The following is a 23,453-nucleotide window of genomic DNA, read 5'->3' as shown; positions in this document are numbered from 1 at the left end:
CCCTGCTCTCAAGGAGCTGGCAGGAAGCAGATGGAGATGACACCGGTGGCCGTTTCCTGCGGCAGGACGCGCCGGCTTTCTCCGCCGCTGCTCCAGTTGCCGAGCCAGTGGGGCCAGAGGGACTGCATGGCCATTGCTGCCTGGGCCTGCAAAAGCCCTGTGCCACACACTGGCACCAGCACGCCGCTGCACCCGCTCTCCCCAGGCCCTGCTCCGTGCCAGCTTCCCTGGCTGCACCATCCCTGGCACGGCCTGTGCCAGGCCACTCCGCCAAACAGGCAACTGGCGCCACGCCGCTCCACCAAACAGGCAGCCGGCGCTGGGCTGCATGGTGCCTGCGTGCCAGGAGCCTGCAAGCTGCTGCCCAGGAGCAGGAGCCAAACCAGCAGGAACCAGGGGACCGGGAACCTCTGCCGCTGTCCCCCAGCTCTGCCCGGCCTGGTGCCGGGGTGGTGGTGGTGGTGGCAGAGCCCGAGGAAGGACTCTGCTGCCTTCGGAAGGCTCCAGCCCCCGAGACAGAGCCCCGGAGCCCTGGGCAGGGAGGACGGCAGAGCCAAGCCGCAGCTCTGCATCATGGGATGCTGTGGCCCAGCAGCAGCCACCCCCAGGCCGCGCGGCGCGGAGCTACGTGAGGGACGGCAGGCTCGGTGTGGGCACCCAGCGCAGCCCTGCAAAACCTTGCACAACGGAGGTTTATTTGGAACGAACAGTTTCCCAATAAATTATGTCATTTAAAAACTTCAAAGAAAAGGAAAAAAAAAGAGCCACAAGGTAGGGGAGCCCCCAGCAGCTCAGCCAGCACACGGGGACCACGGAGTGGCACAGACACCCATGGGCTGAGCACTGGTGGGGGCTCCGGGACCGCAGGCTCCCCCCCGCCCCGTCTCTGGCAGCGGCCTCCCTCAGCCGAGGCCGCGCAGCCCCTGGCCCGAGCAGGCAGGACTCTGCTTAGTGTTGCAGTGGAACCAGCCCCCCTCTTGCCCCCCTCAGCCGCCGGCCCCCAGGAGTGTCCCCTCCCCAGCTGGGTGTCACCCCGGCACTACAGCCCCCCCCCCCCCCCAGTTTTCTGGCTCATTTGCCCCCCTCGCCTTCTCCCCCCAGCCCGTACCCTCTGGTGGCACCTCGGGGAGGAGGGGAAGGACAGCGTCCAACGCCACCCCGCTCACCCAGCCCCGGTCCTACCCCCGCGGCTCTGCAGGCAGGGCTGGGAGGGACAGGAGCTGCGTCCTGCTCCGTGCCACGCACAGGGACAGCCCTGGAGAAGCCCTGCCTGACCTGGGCCCCTCCAAGCCGCCCACCATCCCCGGTGTACCAGAAGGAAGCTGGGGGACCCAAGGGCCAGTGGCACAGAGAGACCTGGGTGCCGGAGCCTTACAGCCCGGGAGGGAGGGGAGAGGATAACGCCCTGCTGAAGCGAAGAGGCCAAATGTCCAGATAACCCTCCTGGGACGGCCACGGTCCAGCTCTCGTAGCACAGTGATGGGGCGTCAGGGTGGTCTGCTGCGTGGCAAAGGGTGACACGTGCCAAACACCAACGTGGGGCAGAGCACGGGGCTCTCACCAGTACAGTCAGCACACACCGGCCTCACAGCCGCACCACAGCCCTCCAAGAGCACCGCAGTCTCCACCCTTCCCCACAATGGCTCCAGGGAGATGGGAGTGAAAAGGAGAGAAAAGCGTGACTCGGGGAACTGGTGACACTGCTGTGGGATGATTGGGCTGCTGGCACAGTGCGTGGGTATCACCAGATCCACCCAGCTCCCAGGGAGAAAGCAGGAGGCTCCTGTCGTGGATGGCAGTGCAATGAGTGTGCAGGTCCTCTGCAGCGTAGGGTACAGCAGCGGGAAGGAGAGGGGAACACGTCCCTTCCAACTGTAAACACGGCACTTGGAGTAGCTTAGAGCCTTTTACCCTTCTGGAGCTGCCAGAGGCCCGGCCTCAGCGCAAGGCTGGCGGCATGGGCCTCAGCTTTGGCACACGGGCAGGAGTCACTCCTCGTCCCCGGCAAGCAGGAAGCTGTAGAGGAAGTTGATGGCACGCTGGCGGTCCTGCTGAGTCTGCTTTGCCATCAGGTTGGGCGGAGGGCGCAGGAGGAGGCTGGAGAACAAGGCGGCTGCAGAGGTAGGTGAAACAGTTATTGGCCAGGAACGGAGACTTTGAAAGGTGCCAGGAAGGGGTTATGTGTCAGTGCGGGCAGCAGGAGCGGAGCAGAGAAATGACACGCTTACCGATCATGGCGACACTGACGTTGTTGTCTTCTGAGTATTTGAGCAGCTCTCGGAGGAACAACATTAGGTACTGAAACACGCTGCGATGGCAACGAGGCAGCTGAAAGATCACCTGCAAAGAAAACAGAGACAGGAAGCTCTGCGAGCTCACAGCGCTGCAGCCTGGGCACGCTGCGGCACTCTGGACTCCAGAGGGGCAGCCGTCCCCCTTCTGCTGCCTTGAGGCCGCTGCGTGACCACTGGCGCGAGCCACAGGCCCAGAAAGAAAGCAACAAGCCACCAGCTGTAGCCTCGTGCTGATGGCACTCACGGGCTTTGGCTGCTGGTAACACCGCCTCTAGGATAACTGCGTCACCAGGCGAAAACTACCACTGCCCTGGGGCTGCTTCCCACTCGCTTCCAGTCGGATCCCAGCTCTCACCTCCCTGGCTGCACAGCAGCAGCACAAGGACCAGGACAAGAGGTTTCCTGATGCCAGTACTGAAAACGTGCCCCAAAACTTCTTCCTCTGCCCGAGGACGTGCTTGGCCTTGCTTGCTGCCCCACCGGCTATTCCTAAGAGCCGCTCAGTCACAGCCCTTAAGGGAAGCACAGGAACTGCAGCTCTGAGCAGGCGCTTAGGCCCTCGAGACCAGTGGAGGCACTTCCACTCCCCGGGGCTGCTGCTCCCCACGTGCTCAGGGTGACACAGCCCACACTTGGGGTCTCTTTGGAAGCCACCAAGACTTCTGGAAGATACTGCAGTGCCCACCTTGGGACAGAAAGGCACTGCCAGAGCACCCAGGTCATCCTGCCCATGGCAAAGAACCTCCAAGTGCCTGCTCCCAAAGCCCCTCACCAGTTCACGGAAAGGGAGTGGGACCCAGCAAGTGCCAGGACCAAGGCAGAGCTCACAGCAGCAGGGAGAGCTGCCCTGAGCCCACGGCAAGCGGAGGGAGACAGAGGCAGCACCGTACCTGTCGGCACAGCCGGCTGTTGTGCGACCAGTCGAGGCACCGCTGATACAGCTCGTAGCAGATCACTGGCTCTGGCAGAGCCTCCAGGAAGATGAGGAGTGCTTCAGCCACAGAGTGGTTACTGCCCGCTGGACCGGTGGGAATCAAGGGGCATGCTGAGCAGATGGACCACCTCCCTCCCCAGTCTGCTCCCTGCCTCTCCTCCTGCCCAGCTGCTTGGTCTCTGCTTCCTCCTTGCAGGTCTTGCAAGTTCTCTGCCTGCCTAACCGCTCCCCCGCACCAAAGCCCTCCTCCTCTTCCTCTATTGTTCCCCCATCCGTGGAAAATGCTGTTCCCATCCACCCTGCACTGTGCTTACGCACCCTCTAGCCCCACAGAAGTCCTCTGCTCCATTAGCTGCTTCTCCAGATCATGCTCCCCAGTGTCCACCCTCATCAGCTCTTGTGCTTGGCACAGCCTTGCAGAAGCTTCCCAAGCTCTGGCCCTCTGGCTGCTGTAGCCAGCACACGTTCAGCTTCAAGACAGGCTATCTCCAGGGGACAGAGGGGAGCCAGCCCCCCAGGAGGGACCCTGCCAGCTAAAGGTCGCAGACACGCTCTCCTGAGAGTGAGCTCTCCCGGCAGAGCTGAGATCCAGCAGGCTCCTGGGAAAGTCAGGCACAGCAAGGATACGGATTGTCTCGGGGATACTGGTGTCCAGGCAGTCGATGATCTGCTCCAACTCTTCTTGCATGCCTGGAGTCTGGAACAGGTCCTCCTGCCAAAAACAGCACAGGGATGGACAAAGTCACCTTCCTCACAAAGGCTGAGGCCCATAGTGACAGCGGGGGGAAAGCTGGTACCCCCAGCCAGTGCCTCAAGCACAGCGGAAAAGCCCTGCCCTATAAATGCCAAACTGGAGTTGATCTCCAGCTGCTACTGATGAATCGGGTCACCAAGCTCTCCAGAGCTTCCCGGCACGGCAGAGGCCCTCTCCCTCACCTGGTGGCAGGCATGCTTGAACAAGTGGTCCACCAAGAGCCAGATCTCCTTCGGCACCTGCAGCGGCATCCCACTTGCATCCTCACCGTCCAGGGAGCCCAGCGGCAGAACAGATTTCTCCTGGTGGCAAAGAGCACACAAGGCTTCAGGGAAACCTCAGTCCCTCGGGAAGGGCCTTGGGAAGGAAAGCCTGGAGAGGGGACGCAGCAGGACCCGGGACCCACCTGGCCCTCTGGCCCTCACTGCCTTTTACAGCACAGAGCCATCGCTCCGCTCCCTCCTGCTGCCCCACAACCACCTGCCTGGTCCCCCACGGCACTGCAGCACACCTCGGCCACGCCAGCTCCCGCAGGATGGGTCTCCAGCCGCCCGCCGTGGCCTGCCCAAGCCCCAGCTCCCACCCCGCGCCCTGCGGCCGACCCTCCGGAGGACGCAGCCTAACGAGTCCTGCTGCTGCACGGCCGCCACGTTTTAGGTGAAACCCAGCCACCGCGCCCCGCTCACCCAGCCGATCTCCCCTGGCTGCAGAGGCAAGGACGTGCCCTCCCTGGCGCCTGGGGGCTCTGACCACGTCCGCCCTGACCACGCCTGCCCTCTGGGCTCTAAACCTGCCCCGTTCTCTAAAGTTTCTTCCTGATTTTCCCAAGGAGAGGTCTCTGCTGAACACAGCCTACCCTGACACCATGGTCACGTTTTCCCGCTTACTCATGCAAAGCAGCTGATGAGCGCAACTGCTCAGAAATCTCCATCACTCCAATCTTTAACGGGATCAATGTTTTTTGCTACATTTTACTCGCACTTTAGGATCACTCATGTTCCTGTGTGCTCCCCAGGAAGAAGCCGTGCACAGCTCTCCTGAAGCACATTCAGCAGAAGCCCCCAGAAGAGACCGGCACCGGCAGGAATGCAACCCGAGGACACCAGCAGAGAGGAGCGAACCAAGCCAAACGCAAAGCGCTTCATTTCAGCTGTCAGCTTACGCGACGACCGCGATCGCTGTCCCTCTGCAGCACACAGAGTCACTCACAGCCAGCCGGGGCTGGGCTCGGCTTCCCCTGCTGCACCCAGAGACACCTCAGGTTGGCGCGAGCCCCGCCAGCGCGGCCAACAGCCACGCTTGCCACACAGCACAGTACAGCTTTGCTTTGCCCCGCACACCGCGAGATTTCACCCAGCTGGCAGGCGCTGGGTCACGGCTACACGTCTGCCTCGCTCATCCAAGCGCGCAGGGAAGCGGCGTGTTAGGCAAGCGCGTTAAAGCGTTCCTCTAAGAGGGCAAAGGTGAGAGCTGCGGACCCGCTTTGAGAGCTAAGGGCTCTTCAACAGAAAATCCCCACGCCAGGGCACGGCAGCGCTGGAGCACTCGACTCTGCCAGGCTGCCCTGGCGTGGCTTGGAGAGCTGCAGAGAGCCCCCAGGCAGGAGACCCCAGCTGCTTAGAGGAGGGGAGGAGGCGGCGGCCCGGGGCTGCTCAGGGCAGAGGAGGAGGAGGAGGAGGCGGAGGCGGGAGCCCTCGGTTTCCCTGGCGTGCCGGTGCTGGCCGGGCACCGAGCGCCCTCTCCTGCTGCCTGCAAGGAGGCAGCGCTCCTCCGTGGCCTCCGCGGGAAGGAAGATGCTCGGCCAAAGGATGCTGCCAGGAGGCAGGCCCCGAACTGCTCCCTTCCCCGCTGCTAGGAAGGAGCCTGGGAGCTTCATCCGCTTCAACACCCGAGTTCAGTCCCCTCTTGGAGAGGGGAGACCCATTCCCTCTCCTGTTGTACCCTGACAGCCTGGGGAGGGACGGCACCCAGCCCACAAAGCCTGCACAGAGCCAGCTCAAACGTTACCAAACGCCTGAGCCGGTGCGGGGAGAGCGGGACCAATGCTGCCACACGCACACCAGCATCTCCCGCTGGCTCTTCGAATGACGGATTTGACTCGCTTGGCCTCCAGCGCAGAGCACAAGTGCGAAGCAAAGCAGCGATCCTGCCCAGGCGTCGGGGGCCGTGAGGGCCAGCAGCCCAAGCTCTGCTGCACGAGGAAGCGGAGACACATCTGTCTCCTATGCGAGGCCCTCCCTTGGCCTCCATAACGACACACCAAGATGGAAAGAGCAAAAGACTTCAGTTTTCTAATTCAGCCCTCTCCCCACGTGTCTGAAGAGCGTGCTGTGGTGAACCCCACTTCATGTGCACGCTTAGAGCTAATTCAGATAGGTCAAAGGTTGCCAATCTTTTCTGGAAATATCTATCATTGCGGCTAAGAGCAGGAGAGCATTTTTTTTCCCCCAAAGCAAATTTGGTGAGCTTTAAGCAGCTCAGCTGGGCTGCCCCATCTTGGCCATGGGGTCACTTTGTGCTCCTACATGTTCTCATCTCGCCCACAGCCGTGCCAAGAGGCTTTGCTGGAACAAGTGCTCCCTCTGCGCCCACCTCCCCTTCCCTCTCCAGCGGCAAACAAGGGGAAAACTCTCATTCTTTACAAACAAGTCATTGAGAAGCAGACTTCCCCAGCAATTGCTTGCATTACCTTTTCTAAGAAGCTGTCTTCTCCCTGAGAGCAGTGGGAAAGAGAGAAGAGGAAAAAGTATCGTTAATAGAGAGAGAATGCACTCTCAGATTAAGCAGAAACCTAATTTGCATTACAAGAACCCACTGAATGCCAGGTCCTTCACACATTTTGCTGACATGTCCAAAGTTAAACCTGCGGTGAGAGATTTGCCTGCCAATTAGCAAAAATCCTGCTCACATGACGCACAACCTCGTCAGGATTTCTACAAACTCCTCCAAGGGGCCTCGCAGCACCACTGTTCGCCACCTAGCAAACAGTCAGGCCGCTGGCAGATGAGAGGTGTCCACCAAGAAGAAGTTCCCCTTCTTGAATCTTCCCGGTCAGAAGTAAATATCTCTGTATTATTTCAGCCATCTTCCCCTGTGACCAGGCCAGAGATAAAACATTCACTAGGCTAAATCTGTATTTCCGAGCGCGTGGCAGCTGTGGAGCTAACAGGCCCCCTAAGCAGCTTTGTGTATAGTCAGGAAAACGAGTGTTTGTGCTCAAAACCCCAGGCTGCTCGTCTGTCTCAACCTAACAGCATTACCACACTGCAAGGAGGAGCATGGCAAAGCCCCCTCCAGGCTGTATGTCCAATCCCGCAAGCGATCCCGAAACACCGCATCCATTTACCAGCACAGTGCGGGCTGGCAGCATAAGACACTCTTTAGTGGAGTCCGCAGCAGGAAACAGAAGCAGGTTGCCCAAGCTGAGTTTTGGCAGATCGACCTTTCAGGGAGGGGGCAACCGAAACGCATTCAAGGGCTGAGCTGGAGACGTGGCTGCAGCCACCACGGCCCAGGGCACGCCTGGGAGGGAGCAGCACCCCGGGCTCCCCCGCCGCTTCTGCAGCGCCTGCTTCCTTTGGAGGCTCACTGAATTTTAACACAGCCACAACAGACCGGCCTCTTGCAGAGAACAGCTTGCTCCAAACACGAGCCGGTGCCGGTTCTTCTTCCAAGGCACAGCGGGAGGGACGGCAGTCACGGGTTTGGGACGGCGGATCGCCACGCTGCACAGGAGAGAGGCTCCTTTCGTAACGGGGTGAGTCATCTCAGCGTCTCACTGCCACCTACCTGACTGCTTGCCCTGCTCTTCACCTCTCTTCCTGTAGCGTTCAGCACGATCAGCTCCATGAGACTAACCTGCTCCTGACAAAGATTCTTCAAGAGGCTTTTTAAAGCCCACAGTAGGATCCCAAGAAAAAAACAGGATGAGAAACTAATACTGAAATCCCAAAGGCGAGATGCTCAAGTGTCAGCAGCTTCTCCCAGGAGAACTAGGAGAGCCATTTCCAAACAAGCTCCCACCTACGCTTTGCCATCCTGCATCAAACTGCCTCTCAGACCCTTACTGACCTGCGTTCTCCACATCTCCCTCTGCTGAAGACAACAGATACAGCCTAGCCAGGCTGAGAAAAACGCTCGATGCGGTGAGTGACAAGCCCTAACACGACGTAAGTGCAGGAGGAAAAATGGTTCTTAACCGACAAACACACTGCCTTCATCGCACACATCAGCTAAAGACACACAACTGGCCCAAACCGCTTCGGGGCTGCAGAGGGGCTCGCACGTGCACCGCTCTCCCTTGCAGAAAGTGCTCAGCTTGTCCTGTCTCCAAGAATTTCTCAACTCACAGGTACAATCAAAACCAACAGACCTAAAATAGCTCTAACATGACAGTAGCTTTGTAATCTAAGTGACTAAATTTTGCTTTGGGCCGTTACATGTTGTATTCCTTGAGCTTGCTGAAGACGTTCCGATTGAAGCGCTGCAGTCACGCTGACCTCAGTGACACGAGACTGTTTCGGTGCTGCAGACAGTGGGACAGGGTGCTCTTCTCCGACTGCTTTGCTTCCTGTACTTCTATATGTTTCACTGAACAACAGAAGAAGGAAACCTATAGGTAAAGGAAGCAGAAGAAGCCTCAAAGTACACTTAGAAAAGTAATAGTGTGCGTCTGTGAGGGCAGAAGCTGAGCCTAGGCCCGAGTTCCTATCTCTCACGCAAGAAGTCAGCACTGAGCAATGAGCAGGAAAAAGCAGGTGGAAAAGCCACCAAGAGTGGTGAAACGCTCCAGACCAAGCTCAACACATTTCTAGAACGTGACTGACTTTCAGTCAAGTCCTGAAAAGTATGAGGAGCCTGAGGCCAGGATTAGCTGCTTCAGTTGAGGAGGCAAACACTGTACCTTGCCAGCGGGATTCTGCTTAGCCTGATCTTGTGATTACAAAATCAAAATTCTGGTACCAAAATGGCCTTTCTGTGTGTTGGGCCTATGAGTAAAGCAGAGACCTACAACAAAAGGTGGGAACTGGAAGAGGCAGCAAGAGGCACGGTGCAACTGCTGAAGGGAAGAGAAAGAAGCGTAAGCAGATGGGAGTGGAAGCTGTCAAATCTACAGACGTGAAAAAGCAGCAGCTCACTGGACAAAAAAAGCGCACGTGAGGATGAGACTGCAAGATATGAGACGAGAGGAAAGGCATCACATGTCAGAGACACTAAAAGAACTGGGCTGATCTTTCAGGTGAACAAAAAAGAAATTACTTTCCTGGCTAAACAAGAATGGGTAAATAAAACAAAACTCAGGAACTGCTACACCTCACTGAAGCAAGGCCAGGAACGGCCCTCAGAAGAGAGGAATGAACGCAGGCTGAAGACAAGAATTAAGAACCCCAAAATGGGGCTTAATCTCAGAAACAGCCATGAGATACCAAAAAGACAAAAGGTGACCAGGGCACAAGTGCATCCCCTCATGCGCACGCAAGTGGCTTCAGAAGGATGAGTAGTGTTGCTAGGGGCCGGTGAAGCTTGGGGAGAGAACAGTCATCCCTGCGCCGCAGAAGAGCTTGGTCAGCGTGAGAGAAACTGGCTGGAGAGGCTGCGAGACTGGCCACTCGTTGAGCTGTACACCTAACAGCGTCGAAGTCCTTTCTTCGGTCCTCTTGCTTCTGCCTGTTCCTTCCCCCGAGCAGTGTGAATGCCACAAGCGTCCAGAAGGAAAAGGATCTTGGAGGCCTCATCGCTGCAGAAGAAGCCTAGGCACCTCGGAGGAGAGCGTTTCAATCATCTCTCTTACGACACAGCAGTGCCACCCAGCTGAGCCTGCCAGCACCAACATGACAGTAACACAAAACACAAGGGGCTGGGATCACTTTTTTGTCCCACCGAACAATATCGAACCTACTGAGAAGTAGGGGATAAAGACAGGCTGTCAAAAGCCATTGGTTGTGATGGAGGGAAATAATAAAAGAGCCCCTCAAGCTCTGGAAAAAGTAAATCAGCTCAGAGCCTGCACAGCTGACCCAAGCCGAAGGCATTACTCCTGCTTTTAGGAGTAAACAGAAGGGAATATGCTCTCTCCCTGTTAAGAGAGCTTGCTCCAGAACGCTGCTACTCACCAGGTCAATGAGTTTGGTGACTGGAACTTCTCGGATCGGTCGTCTCATTCGGCATAAGGCCTCCAGGGAGGTGCCAAAGCAGCTGGGCAGGTAGGTCCCACTGATGGTAAGGAAATAGTCCTTCCCTCGGTCCAAGTGAAGGACGAGAATATCCTCAATTTTATCCTCGCCAGAGTTCAGAAGGGTTACTGAGTCCTTACTGACGTACACGTCCAGGGAGATGTCCATGCTCTCATCTGCAACAGACAGGAGCTCTCAAGAACACATAGACACTCTCCAAAAGGGATGACAAGGACAAACATACAGTGGCAGGGACAAAGGCCACAAAACTGAGACGACAAACAGACAAGGACAATGGCAAGAAAGGTGAGACAGGAAACACGGGAAGGACTGAACGGAGATGGGTGGCAGTCTACGCCAGTACACACTGTAGAAACCGCGGTAAAACTCACCTGGCTCCAAGTAACCTTCGCAAGGCTCGGCCCGCAGCCATGGCTTACAGTAGTGGCTGTCGTTGAGCTTTGGGATGAAGGTGAAGTGACAGGTGACCTGCCCGTTATTGGTAATCTGGAACTTCTGCTTCTGCAGCTGACGGAACTTCACATTCTCAAACTCAAACTGCAGAGCAAAGAGAAAACACAAATCGCGTTAGTGGTGACGACGGGACACGCAGCCAGGCGCCCAGACTGCGCAGTGGCAACCCGTGACTGAGAGGTGCCCAAGCGACGCCGGACTCCTAACAGAAGGCCTGCCAAGAAGCCAAGACAAGATGTCCCTTCCAATCCAATTCTGGATCATAAGATAATGGATAAAGTTCAATTTCCCAGAATCCAGTTTACTAAATCAAAGTCTTTAAAAGTAGTTCTAGCCCTTCTAAGGCTGCCGTGTTTGGGAAGTGGACAGTGATTCAGGTTTCATCCTCACTTCTCTCCTGCTTAGCTCCAGCGAAGGAAGAAAGTCATTCTCCATTCTGTCCATTAAACGAACGATGTCTTCAAACAACTTCCGATACTTCTGCTCATCCACAACCTTTACCTGTGGAAGATCAGAAAACACTCAGCAAAGTGTCTGACCAGCTTCACAGGAACTCTTTTGATCATGAGTAAACTGCAGAAGTGAAATATTTCTCTAAGCACTTGCTACGTGGAGCTGAAAGGCTAAGAAAATTTGCACGCGTGGGTGCACCTCCAAGCTACATACGCAACTTTACGCATATTTTACCCCTACAGATGTTACTAGGGTCTTTCTGGCCACCGATCACACTACTGGGAGATTACTGGGGGTGATCTCTGTGGGACAGCGTTGGCATCCTGCAGCATTACTCGTGATTCTCCAGAGGAGGAGGAGAAAGGCTCTCCTTTAAGGAGCCTTGAACTACCTCGGGAGCAGGAGGTAGCAAAAACAGACATGGACTGTCTCTCTTCGGTAAGCTGGGACACCCAAATCTGCTGCCAGCCGTTCACCACCAAAGAAATTCCGATGTGAATCCAGTGACACACACTCTTAACACATCAGAGGCAACACTGCAACAGCAGGCACAACTATTTACAGGTTTCTGCTGTGTCTCCTTGCGGAGGAGAGAAAACAGTCGCTCACCCATTCTAGTACCAGGTATCGTGGGTTATACCCCAGAAGCCAAGCAGCACCATTAAAGCAGTCAATGGGAATGCCTTTCCATTTACTACATGACCACAGCTGCTCAGGTAAACGCCAGCGATCGCCTGCGTTACTGCGGCACAACGCTGTCCGGTGCTACACAGCTAAGCTGCGCTGCACCGAAGACCAGAGCTGCCGAGTTGTTTGCCGAGCAGAGGCTGGCACGGCCGCCAAACAGCAGCACACCTACACAGTGGACACACCTCATTTTTATTTACCCTGTCCTCTTGCAACGGCATTAGCAGAAGCGCCTTGACTACGTAACCCCTCCCGAAGGAATGCATGACAATATTGTGACCCTACCCGAGCATATAAAAAAAAGTTACCCCGATGCGGAAAAGTGCGCTGACTGGCTTGTGGTCACTCGTCTTCAGCTCCATATGACTGCAATACCGGAGCTGGTTTATGTTCCCTCCTCTCCAAAGGATTCGATCACACCACGCTGGCACACGGCACTTTCCACTACAAAGAAAAACAGGTTACCAGGGAAATCCAACAATCCTAACAAACCATCCAAGCTGTTCCTCTTCCCAGCCAGGCAGCTCCCTCCACCCCCACCGTCAATGACTGCATCGGCAGCGACGGGATGAACTACCACTTCCCTCAACTTGAATGCTGTGTTATTTCTTCTGCTCTCTTCCCCTTTCCCTATGCGGTAGTTAAAATTCCTCTCCTTTCCAGCATCAGGAAACAAAATAACCTCAAACAAGACTGTTTCCACAGCCTGAAGCCACGTGCACTGCGACCCAAGCTGCACTAGTTTCTTTTGCTGCCAGATCTTTCTGCCCACTACAGTCCGATCCATCGCTTATTGTTTCCACTACGGAAAGTCTACTCAGCTACTACTATTATGTTATGAAGTCTGAATCCTGGGTTATCCTTCTCCAGATTAACTCCTGTGCTGATTCATAAACACAGGCAGAGTACAATCCAAGCGCTATATGGTTTGAAACTCCTTCTTGGGAGTTTCTCCATTTCGAGCAAGCTTCTGCAGCAGATGCATAAATGTCTGTGGGAGGCACCAAGCAGAGAGTGGCAAGCAGGAACCCCTGCGGGTGTGCAAGTCAGGGGACAGGATGACTCAGGGAGAGCGTTTCCTTATCTCTTCAATTCCTTTTATACCATTTGTCTGTCCCTGGTAGCAGAAAAAACCCTCCAGTGCAGGGCCACCGGGGAGTTGGTGCTTTGCCCGCCTTCATCTATTGGAATCAGCAGCAACCGAGGTTTAAGGCATGTGCCTGGGCAACGTACACAGGGGCTGCTTATTTCAGAAAGCAGGGGAAACGAAGGAGTACAAACTTGTCTGTGCACTCCGGCCATCACCATGACAGAGAGGTATTTCCAGCTCTAGGAAGCAGGAAATCAAGTTCTGTGAGAAAACGCCTTTTATGTCCTAGGTAAATATGTCCATCGGCAGCTGTACCTGGAGTCCCAGCGATCTGTTTTAGAGTCATATTTATATGTGGGGATGAATTTAATGTCTCCCTCGGTGAAATCTGCAAATGCTTTCTTCTGAGTGCGCTGAATATTCAGCTAAAGCAGAAAAAGAACACTTAAAAAACTAAACCAAACCAAACGCAAGAAACCACCCCAAACACCCCCCACGCCCCCAGCAGTGTCAGAGAGCAGGTCTATAGGCAGAGCAGTTGCGACCTGTGGCCATGGGATTCACCAGGCATCCCCCAAACCGCCTCTCAGACCTTACACCTTTAACAAAGGTAAAAATTCAACACATCAGTGGAATGTTTTCAAAACAGACTGAATACAAATTGGCACAGCGCTGCTCACCAGCCCGTGCAGACAGCATAAAACAATAGTGAAGGGAAATATTAATTGCTCCACTTGTGCTAAATGCCTTCATTAGTTTTCAGGCTTAAGCATCACCATCGTTAATATTTCACCGCCAATCATTTTAGCAAAAGCCTCCAGGAGCGCGCTTGGCTGACAACCTGACGCTACTTTCCTTTTCTCATTTACTCTTCTGAAAAATTTCCTAGCTGTTTTCCTCACAAAAATCTAAGCTACAGGTGTTTTCTGCATGAAGCTCCGCAGCACAGCAGAAACGAGCTACAGAACAGAGTCAATCAATTTACTGTTAAATTGCGTGTCAGAGATGATATTACACTATTTCTGTTCGTGTTTCACAGGTACAATCCTTCACCTTAAAGGCACATCTGGTGCTGTCTCGGTTTTCAGTGCGCTGCAAAGAAACGCTGAGCAGGGAAGACCACAGCACAGAATTTAGGTCAAACTGGCTGAGCAGAGCCTTGGCTACAAGCACTGGTCTCCAAATCAATACCTCTTCCAGAACACCGATTACAGCAGCTTTTGTTGCTGTTACAAATTCCTACGTTCGAGCTTGTAGTTTGTACGTAAGAGAGAACTCTTCCAATGAGATGCAGACACTTCTACGGTGATTGCCCAAGTCATCTGGTTAACCCCGCTACAACGTACAATCTGTTTTTGTTCGGGGGGTTGATGTCACCAGGACACCCAGAGCTCTGTCCGGGGCCTAGCGTCTATGTCTACAGACATCGCAGAGTGTCTGCCAGGTCCTCCCAAGCACAGGCACATCTTACACCAAGATGACCTCACGAGTACGGAGCAAACATAAGCGGAGTTCACTGACCTGGTCGTATGTCAGCAATTTCTGAAGCTCATTCTTACTGATAAGACTTTTCACTTCACTGGCATCAGGGAGACAAAGCCTGTAGTTCAAGTCTCCTAGCCAGATGACAACACTGAAAACAAAGACAAACATGGGAAAGAAGAGCCAGGAGTTAGTATCGCAGGCCACGCAGGGAAGAAGGGGCGTAGGAGAACAGATGGCTGGTTGCTGGTGATTAAGGTTGAGACACATGGAAGACAAAAGGAGACATGAAAGATCGAGTCTGGCAGCAGAAACACCTAGTGGCAGCAGATACTGCGGTACCGAGTCCATCCCCTTTGGAACCCCAGATGGGATCGAAGACCTAGTTTAATGGGAGTTTGCCTCAGCCTGAAAAAAGCCTGAGAACACCACCAGCTCTCTAATGCAGTGAAACCAGGGTATCTCACCAAGCTTCATAACCTCTCCAGCTACGCAAAACCACCTAGCATTCAGGCTCTTCTTGTGGGCAGAAGAGGGCAACGACAGAGCTCGTTAAGCAGAGCCTGCGTGTCAGCCGGTTAGGCAGGCTGGTGCGCAGGTATCCGCGTGCTCACACCTCGTGTGATACCACGGTTTTACCAGCTTGTTTTCCACTGCCTTTCTTTCAGCCAGATCAGGCCGCTGCTGCCTCACCCACCTAGCAAAGACGGACTGATGCAGAACGGGCAGAAGCAGAGTTAGGTTCCTGCCGAGTTCATGACTTCCAGAATGTTACTGTCCCACCTCACCCCTCAGCCACACCTCATCAGCACCTCCTCTTAGCTGCTCCTCTCTGGGCTTTCAAACAGACCTACAGCCTTCTCATTGTCAGCAGCTAAAGAAACGCTTGCGGTGTTCACTCTTTACTCCATAAAGGTTCCATTTAAAGATTAAAATCTAAACCCCTCTCTAGTATCAAAGCTCTTCCTGTTTATAGTCAAACCTCAAAATTTCCATTAGTGGATTACCAAGGATAATCTAATATTTGAAGTTTTTTCTGTACTAATCCACTCTACATTTTATTTTCACTTTTTAAAGGGTTTAAATATTAACTACCAAAGTATTAATCATTTGTATCAGGTTTAAGAAAACTTTATATGTTTTGTTGTACACGTTCGAGTTTGATTTAGATTATTCACCACCACTGTCACTTCATTAAAAATAATAATAATAAAAAAAAAAAAATCAAGTATTGCCTGCGTATCATCCAATTCATTTAAAAAGAAACTGAAACAGCAGTCATAAGCACCCGTTACTCAAAAAAGCCTAAACAGCGTAGCCTCTGCCCATCCTGCGATCCCTTTTCTTCCCCTACCCATTCTCCCCTTTCCCATCACGTAAGAGCCCTTCAGCTTCTTCAAGCCCTGTAACGTTCAGCCATTGACTCGGGAACGGCGCCCACTGAAATGGAAGCATTGTACGCAACACGCAAGGAAGGGGCCGTTAGAGACAGGTTGCACAAGTCACCGCAGCGAGAAGGTGACCACGTAGTTTGACTGCAGCAGCTCTAGCACGCCAGAGGCCTTGGCATTTTCAGTTTTATTATTAAGCCAGAAAACTTATCCACACAGAATCTCCTGTTGCTGTGATTCTGACTTGATTTGGATCATTCAACACCACTTCAAAAGGGAAAACAGCAAACCAAACTTACTCGTGTTTCATGATGTTGAACTGAGTTAGACTATCATCAGGGGTCACAAAGCTCATCCGAGCACAGATATCCTTATAATCCTGGTTTCGCCGCTCAAAGTCCTCCACATGAGCGGCGAGGTGGGAATTGACAATGCAGAAGGTCGTGTTGTGGAACACGAACCTCATCGCCACGCCGCCCTTGTTGCCCTGGGGAGAGCAGGTATCAGCGGTCGTTAGAGAAGGCGGCAGGTGAGGCACCAGGCAGGGGACGGGGATGGAACAGACAGGCGAACAAAACCGGGCTGTGCCGTTTCTTGCACGGATACACGGAAGCAACAAATTGGCCTCGGTGACTCACCATCTTTCCCATGATTCCCGTGCCCACAGACTCCGTCATGATCTCTCTGATATTGCTCAGGTGATCCTTCTTAGCAAATACGAGCAACATCATCCCAACGAGACGGACTATTTGTACCTGCAAAAATAAAAGGGATCCCGAGTTCCCAGAAAGGCAGTGGAAACGCAGTTCTGACTTGCCTGCGCCGCCTGGTGTTCTGCTTCTCTGTCTCTCCCCATTCCTCATCACATTTTGGACGCAATCCCTGCTTGCAATGCCACCCAAAGGGCCTCCTGCCCCAAAGCAAGGTTCTGGAGGACAATCCATCATCCCCCAACAGCCATCAGCTGTGCTGAGCTCACCACATTCCCCACTCCAGTGCTTCCCTACACGCAGGGCTGTCTTGCGAGGTAACAGAAACTTAATAAACACATAGCAGATCTGTTCGTGAAGTCTCAGCCTTTTACGCTAAGCTGTGCTCTAATCAGCAAAACGAGAGGAAGGTACCGGTGCTCTAGTTAGCCATGTCGCAGAGAGCTGCTGGCTATGGCTGTCGCTGAGGGCTGCGGCTCCAGCCGGGAGCCGGTGCTCACCTTTGCTTACTCATTGCTACAGGGGAGCCAGGGACACGCGCTAGAGGGGAACGGACAGAAAAGTTCTTATTTCACGAGGCAAACGCGCCTGACACACGGGGTATCAAAAGGCAGCCATCTCCAAGCTATGCAAACTGTTTGCTTTTCAGAAAACACTTGTTCTCTAATGCAAAGAGTCTCTTTCTGGAGCTAAGAGGTTCTCCTCTCCTGCAGAGCTCAACCCACAGGTGCTAACACAGCGCTGACGTGCACTGTCCCAGCAGGGATCTCGGGTTTGCCGCCGATTCTTTTCCACACACCCAGTCCATGACCTCCTTGCACCTTCAAAACAGTGGGGTCACAACTTGGAAAGCCAGTGACAAGGCCTCATCTTCTTGAGCGCAGTCTACACGCTCACTTTAGAGGCACAAAAACATTAAGATGCGTTAGGATTAAGTCTACGTAGTGAGGGAAAAAGCTGAAAACAGAGAATTCAACTGGAAGAGCCCAAGTACTCAGTCCACTCTGCAGAAGTGGAATTTGCATGCCACCGCAAGTCTTATCTACAGTTTCAGTCACTTCCCCCTGCCCGCAGCCATATCCTGTTCTCTCCCTTCCACGAGGGTGGGAGAAATTCACCTAAAACTCAAGTAAAGCAAAGGGACGGGAACATGAGCCCCTCCGCAGTTCAGGTCACGACGCCTGGCTCCCTCTCGATGAATCTCAGTTCGGCAAGGTGCTCTGTTTTCCTGCTGTCATTACCCGTGACACACGCCACTGAGCTGAACTCAAAGCCAGCAGGCCAGGGGTGTGACAGTGAACACGCGGGCTAAGGAGGAAGGGGAAACTAGTTAATCTATTTAGGGCTGGTACCTACAGCAGAAAGGTTTGTTATGGCAGAGATAAAAAACAACGGCTTGCTCTAAACCAGCCAGAACAAAGTCCTGCTGCCACAACTGAAGCAATTCTGCCCCAAGGCAGCAGCCTCTGGAAGATTTCGCCTCATAAAGTATCCCATTCCTTCAAGGCAAAGCCATTCATTTAATTTACCAGCTCAAGACATACCTGGCTTCTACAGTACAAGGGTGAGAGGGTAACACAGATAAAGAATTTTAACCTGCTGCTGTGATTCTATTGAGCATACTACTTCCCTGACACCCACCTTGTACTTTATAAAGTTAGTGTGATCCCCATCTTCATAAATTTCTACTGCAAAGTACATTATCCCCTTACAAGCGTGGGGCAGAAACAGGCTCTCCAGATTTAATCTGGCATACCCGACACGTGCACAGGTACACACATGCCAAGTACGCATCCTTGGTTCTCCAGTCACCGCTCTTTGGTCAGGTGAGGAAAGGGGAAGCCCATTTCTCGTTTCCTTCCAATCACGCCAACTCTGCGACAAGGCCCCGCAACGCTGAACAGAACTCACTTTCTTATACTTAGCCTGAGGGTGCAGGGACTTCTCCACAGCAGTCAGCCATTCTTGCTCCTTTTGAGAATCAAGGTAGAAAAAAGCCTCCGTGCTGAGGTCCAGCTCCTGGAACCTAAACAACCAAGCCAGCTTAGCATGTCCCACTTCTCCGACAGACCACCCTCTTTCTACAGGAAGATCCAATGTGAAACCTCTAGCTACAGCTCTTCTTGGAAGAGAAGCTCCTTATTCCCACTTGCTAAATAAAGCAGCAGAATTTCACCACAGTGCCTCTGAGACCCCACTGCAGCACACTCCAGCAATGATCTCTCTGAGAAGCATTGCTTTAGGCGGAGGAGACAACCAGAGAGCTCTGTGGATGCCTCAAGGAAAATCTATTTTGTTATGTCATGCCAGCCTCGTTTTACCCGATACTCTGTCTCATCCAGATGGCTCTTTCCCCTCAGACAGCTCTTCTGAGACATCGCTCAGCTTTGTGGCACCTCTGAGAACATGACAGGAACGTAAAACAAATGCAGCCCACCAGTCTCTGAGCAAGAGCAACAAGAAACCCAGCACCCTAAGTAAATGCGAGGTCGTTGCTACTCACCCAATGCAATAGAAGTCTGGAGGCTCTGCATCGCACACCAGCCAGGGTTCCAAGCCGCTGTCTGGAGACTGCCCGTTTACATTCCACGTTCCCACAAAAAATCTACAACACAAAAGCAGCTGAACTGTTAGAAAACACAATAACAACCGCCATCAGCCCAGCCTCTCCAGTGCACGCACAGGAGCATTCAGGCTGGGAGCAGACGCGACGCGAGCTGTCCACGCGCAGCGCCGTGCCAGCTATGGGGTAACTGAAAATTCTTCTGGGCTTGGCTCGTTTTCAGTGACACCCATCGCGGGGATTTTGCGGAATACTACAAAACTAAAGACATTTCACCGGGGCCAGCGAACATCTGGCTCTTTTGACATCACGTCATGTGGGGCAACGCTAAGACAGACTGGTGGGACGGCTGCCTTTAGCCTCTTTCTGCCCAACTGCTTCAGTCTTACTGGAGGGCCAGGAGATCTGACACACACGCAGGGGAAGAGATGCAAAAGGAGAAGCTGCACCGCAGGCACTCATTGACTTCCAGTCTGCACCGATCCGCGTTTAGCCACCCAAGCTGGCCACGCACCAGCAGCTGTCAGATTTCAAACCTGGGCTAGATTTGAGTTCACAGAAGAGATGAAAGTGCGGTGTCTCTGCGCACACTGCTCCTCAGTCACAGCTCTAACCTGAAGTTGTGAAGGTTGACGTACGCCTTCTCTCTCTTGGCAAGCACATGTTTGATGAGGCCTTCCCTTTGTCCCAACTGGGTGTTGGGCAAAAACATTTTGCGCATAGTGTTGGTCACTTTTGGCTGGTCTCTTGATGGAGCTTCTCTCTCTCGGTGAAATCTAGGAAGGAAGCAAGAGCAGAATTAAAACTGGTTCTGCTGTCTAGGAAGAAAAGGAAAAAAGGGAAGAGATTCACCACGGTACTTACTGCCTGTTTTGAGGCACGGGAGGAGGTGGGGGTTCCCGGTGAGATCCCGTTTGGTGGTTCTGCATGTTTCTTTTCTCTTCCAGGCTTAGAGCATTGAAGTCATCCTCAAACCCCAGAGCTCCTATAACAAAAAAAAACCAAGCACAATGCCCTGAGAAAGTATTTAAAATAGCTCAGATCAAGAAGGAAAAAACAGAACTCCACAGAAAGTGATAAAGCAAATGATAATGTATCAACTCTGATGACTCAGGGAATGAGAGGAAGGGGCACTAACCACAAGGCAAGGCAGGAGGGAGCCTAACACACACAACCAAGGCACTAGGCAGAAGACAGCACTCAAGAAGGAACGAATGGTCCAGGGCAACAGAATCCAAGGACCGAGCTGTTTTGTTTTGTGCAGGGTGACATGAAGTGAGGAAATGGGGCAGAGGCCAGACTGCGGAGTGCAGGGCCAGACCCAGCTCCCTGTCCCCGAGTGCCCCGTTACTGTTCAGACCGCGGAGCATACGGGGGTGACAGCTGGTTCAGTACCCGAAGAAGAGGCCTGCGATAGACCTGGGAGGTTCTTCTCCACCTGATGCCAGCTGGCTGAGTCCTTAGGTTCAGGGAGAGAAGCTTTCAGGTGGGCTGGAAAGAAAATCAGCCCTGTCAGAAACCGCTGGCAGTCAAGAGGATTTCACAAACACAACTACCGCTCTGCTTACCTTCCTGTATGCTCTGCACTTCCGAAAGGAATCCTAAGCAACGCTCCTCATCAGGGATTTCAAAGAGCCGCTCCACTGTCTGGTCACCTTGTATCCGGACCTTACAGCCTGCTTCAGGCATAAACACAGACTCACAGAGTCAGTCGAAGCTGCCTCACAGATATTATGCCCTGAGAGTGACCAGGCTTTCCAGGTATCCTTTGAGCTCATCAATGAAAGCCAACTTCCAGCTATTGTTTCCGATGGAAATCTGCACCTACGCTAGTTTCCCTGTGCTTCTGAGATCCCACCCCCCGCCCCCGCGCGGGGTATCATCAGTCACGTTTTCCTGGTTTTAGGAATGCTTCTCCCTACTGCGGTCTCACAGAGAAGAGCTCTAGAAGTAGTAAGAAAAACTTCTTGAAAGGGAAAGCAGAATTGGTGACTAGACAGAGCGTTGTCAACACTGGAAAAGGCAGACAGTAACCTAGGCTCAAGTGCAGGTCAAAGAAACGGAAGGGAGATGAGAACGGTTCAGGGTGAAACGTGGGGCCTTGAGAAAAGATTTAAGAAGTTAAAGTTTGACCAATTGCCAATACTTTAACCTGGGCACTTAAGACCATGCCTGTTGTGACAACTGACTGCCTAAAAGAGCCAGGCAACAACATCAGAGGAAACACAATCCCTGCCTGATCAAACGACAAACACAAAGTACGGAGGAAGGTTATGCAGTGGCAGGTAAAATAAGCACGCGTCAGTGCCCAACAGGCAGCCTGCTTCCTGAAAGGAGCTTTAGCTGCGTGACTGCAGTTATAAAACTTACTGTTTGTAGCTATATCGATCAGTAGAGTTTCTTCTGCCTCTGGAAAAGAGAAAAACAGGATCAAGAGTTTGCACTGAATGCTGCAGTAATTGAGTACTCAAAAAAGCATGCTGCCCGGTACTAACCAGAGAAGAGTCCTAACAAAGGAACAAACAGCTTTAATTTACATCTGTACTATTGATAATGGCTCTGGCAGAAAGAACGGTCCTATCTGGACAGCCTGGACAGTCGTTTCCCACAATCAAAGTGTCACAGGGGAGATTCCTAACATTCAGAGTTCTCACACACCTGGACGGTTTGTTCCACATCAGTGGAGCTCCTTTGGGAAAGGCCAACCTGACAAGGAACTTCAGAGCTTGTCTACACAGCAAAAACAACGGGCAGAAGCACACTGAATTACACAGAAGGGTATAAGCTAATCCAGGAAAAGGTGCTTTTATTCCTGAACAAGCATTTGCCCCAGGGACATATGCTGCTGTTTAAGCTCTTCCAAGGCAAGGCCTAAAGCTCCTTCCCGCCCCATGGGTGGCTCTTCCGACTCGACAGCTCGCCAGACCTTACAGAAGTTTTGATCTAAACATGCAGGAATCAGACTAAAGCTCCCAACTTCTGCCATTATGGAGAAGACGGACAGACAGACGTCAGCAGATACCAATGTCAGCCGTTGCAGATGAGTGCTGAGCATGGGCTCTGAATGATGCCAAGCCCACCACTCATCTGAGCCAGCCAAGTTCCCCACAGCTGCATGCCGACACAGAAAGGCTGCCGCCTCGGATGAGGAAGAAGCAGGATTCCATAAACTGCGAGTTTTAATTTCACGAGGAAGCATTCAGTCTATATGGGTGCTCAGGAGGCAGGTCAAGACACGCCACTAAATTCAGTTTTGCCGATAAACAGCAGTGGATTCCCGCCGCCGCGCTGGAGCCCGCTCCAGGAGAGTCAGTACCTTGTACGCACTTAAAGCGGCTGTTGATGGGAATGTAATCCGGATCAGAGTTTTCTTTCTTCTGTGAATGGATAACTATCCTGGAGACAGAAAAAAGGCTTGTAAAAACACAGAAACCACTCCCTCCTCACATACAGAGAAACGTTACCGCAGTCACGAGAGCTGCATTTACAGAGAAACGCAATGTTTGATTTTGACTGCTGCGCTGCTGGGACAGCAGGCGAGAAAGGGACGAGGAGCCCGGAGCCGCGCAGGGTGCGGGTGCACCCGGGGGGGGTGGCGAGAGCACCGGCGCCGTTCAACTTCCACCGCCCCCGGGCGGGCGCAGCGCCGGGGCCGCGGCAGCTCCGGCTCCTCGGGGGAACCCGGCGGGAACGCGGCGCCGGGAAGCGAACCCCCGCTGCCCGCCCGGCGAGCCGCACCGGGAGGGAGGACGCCGCGGGAGGCGCTCCCTCAGCACAGCGGCCCGGCGGCTCCGCGGCTCCCCGCGGCGGCGGCGGCAGCCGGCTCGGCGCGGGCTTGGCCACCCGGGGCCCGGGCGGCGGCGGGAGGGCAAGGAGCCGCTCCAGGACGCGGCGCCCGCAGCCCCGAGCCCCCGCGGCGGCGGCACCGGCCTGACTCACCGGCACGGGCGGCCGGACCGGCCCCGGCGGCGGCCCCTCCGCCCGGCAGACCGCCGGAGCGGGCCCTCGCGTCCCGTCCCGGCCCCGCCCCCCCGCCCCGCCCCCGGCCCCGCCGCGGCCCGGCGCTCACCCGTAGCGGCCGTTCCGCCGGCCCAGGCTGAGCACGCACGGCTCCCGCCGCCCGGCCCGCACCTCCGTGCCGGCAACGCTCTGCGCCGCAGCTAAGGAAACCGCCGCCGCCGCCGCCTGCCCCGCCCCGCCCCGCCCTGCCCTGCCCTGCCCTCCCCGCCGGCCCCCTGCCTGCCCGCCCCTCCCGCCGCCCCCCGGCCCCGGGCAGGTCCCGGCGGATACGAGGAGGCCGCAGGCCGCGGCGGGCGGCTCCATGGCGGCGCCTCCGTCTCCCGGCGACTTCGCGCTGATCAACGGCGCGGCGCAGAGAGGCGCCGGCCGCCCGCGCACTGCCCCCTGCCGGCAGGCGGACTGCCCCACCCGCCGCCGTGACGGCGGAG

General features: G+C 54.3%; 1 protein-coding gene across 6 annotated transcripts; it reads right to left on the bottom strand.

Moving 5' to 3' along the window:
* Positions 1 to 1,065: 1,065 nt before the first annotated feature.
* Positions 1,066 to 23,453, bottom strand: OCRL (OCRL inositol polyphosphate-5-phosphatase). Of its 6 annotated transcripts, none has more exons than XM_087748218.1 (24): positions 23,296 to 23,452; positions 23,075 to 23,154; positions 22,322 to 22,401; positions 21,376 to 21,414; positions 20,574 to 20,684; positions 20,401 to 20,496; positions 19,870 to 19,990; positions 19,620 to 19,781; positions 18,946 to 19,047; positions 18,354 to 18,468; positions 16,371 to 16,487; positions 16,032 to 16,219; positions 14,381 to 14,492; positions 13,175 to 13,284; positions 12,078 to 12,213; positions 11,020 to 11,130; positions 10,548 to 10,713; positions 10,096 to 10,331; positions 6,672 to 6,695; positions 4,165 to 4,284; positions 3,856 to 3,940; positions 3,185 to 3,312; positions 2,229 to 2,340; positions 1,066 to 2,113 (listed from the first exon to the last, which is right to left on the bottom strand). In XM_087748218.1, the coding sequence occupies exons 1-24, from the start codon at positions 23,326 to 23,328 to the stop codon at positions 1,989 to 1,991; spliced, it is 2,709 nt and encodes a 902-aa protein (XP_087604344.1). In that variant the 5' UTR covers positions 23,329 to 23,452; the 3' UTR covers positions 1,066 to 1,988. The 6 variants fall into 6 exon arrangements, with proteins under 6 accessions (XP_087604344.1, XP_087604345.1, XP_087604348.1 ...); XM_087748219.1 differs by having other exon boundaries at positions 20,574 to 20,681; XM_087748222.1 differs by lacking the exon at positions 20,401 to 20,496 and having other exon boundaries at positions 23,296 to 23,453.

This window comes from Nipponia nippon, unplaced genomic scaffold (genome assembly GCF_047370975.1).
Source record: "Nipponia nippon isolate SJK-2023a ecotype South Korea unplaced genomic scaffold, ASM4737097v1 scaffold_12, whole genome shotgun sequence".
NCBI classification, from domain to species: Eukaryota; Metazoa; Chordata; class Aves; order Pelecaniformes; family Threskiornithidae; genus Nipponia; species Nipponia nippon.
Note: the sequence above shows the minus strand (reverse complement) of the source record. Positions and strands in the feature narration are given on the sequence as shown.

What these genes read in the sequence shown, in the direction of transcription:
- OCRL (XM_087748217.1), bottom strand. Translation starts at nt 23,328, where the DNA reads ATGGAGCCGCCCGCCGCGGCCTGCGGCCTCCTCGTATCCGCCGGGACC. An exon ending in CTCAGGCTAAGTATAAGAAA is followed by an intron (nt 16,488 to 18,353) that starts GTGAGTTCTGTT and finishes TTATTTTTGCAG; the next exon opens with GTACAAATAGTCCGTCTCGT. An exon ending in CGTCAGTGTCGCCATGATCG is followed by an intron (nt 2,114 to 2,228) that starts GTAAGCGTGTCA and finishes CTACCTCTGCAG; the next exon opens with CCGCCTTGTTCTCCAGCCTC.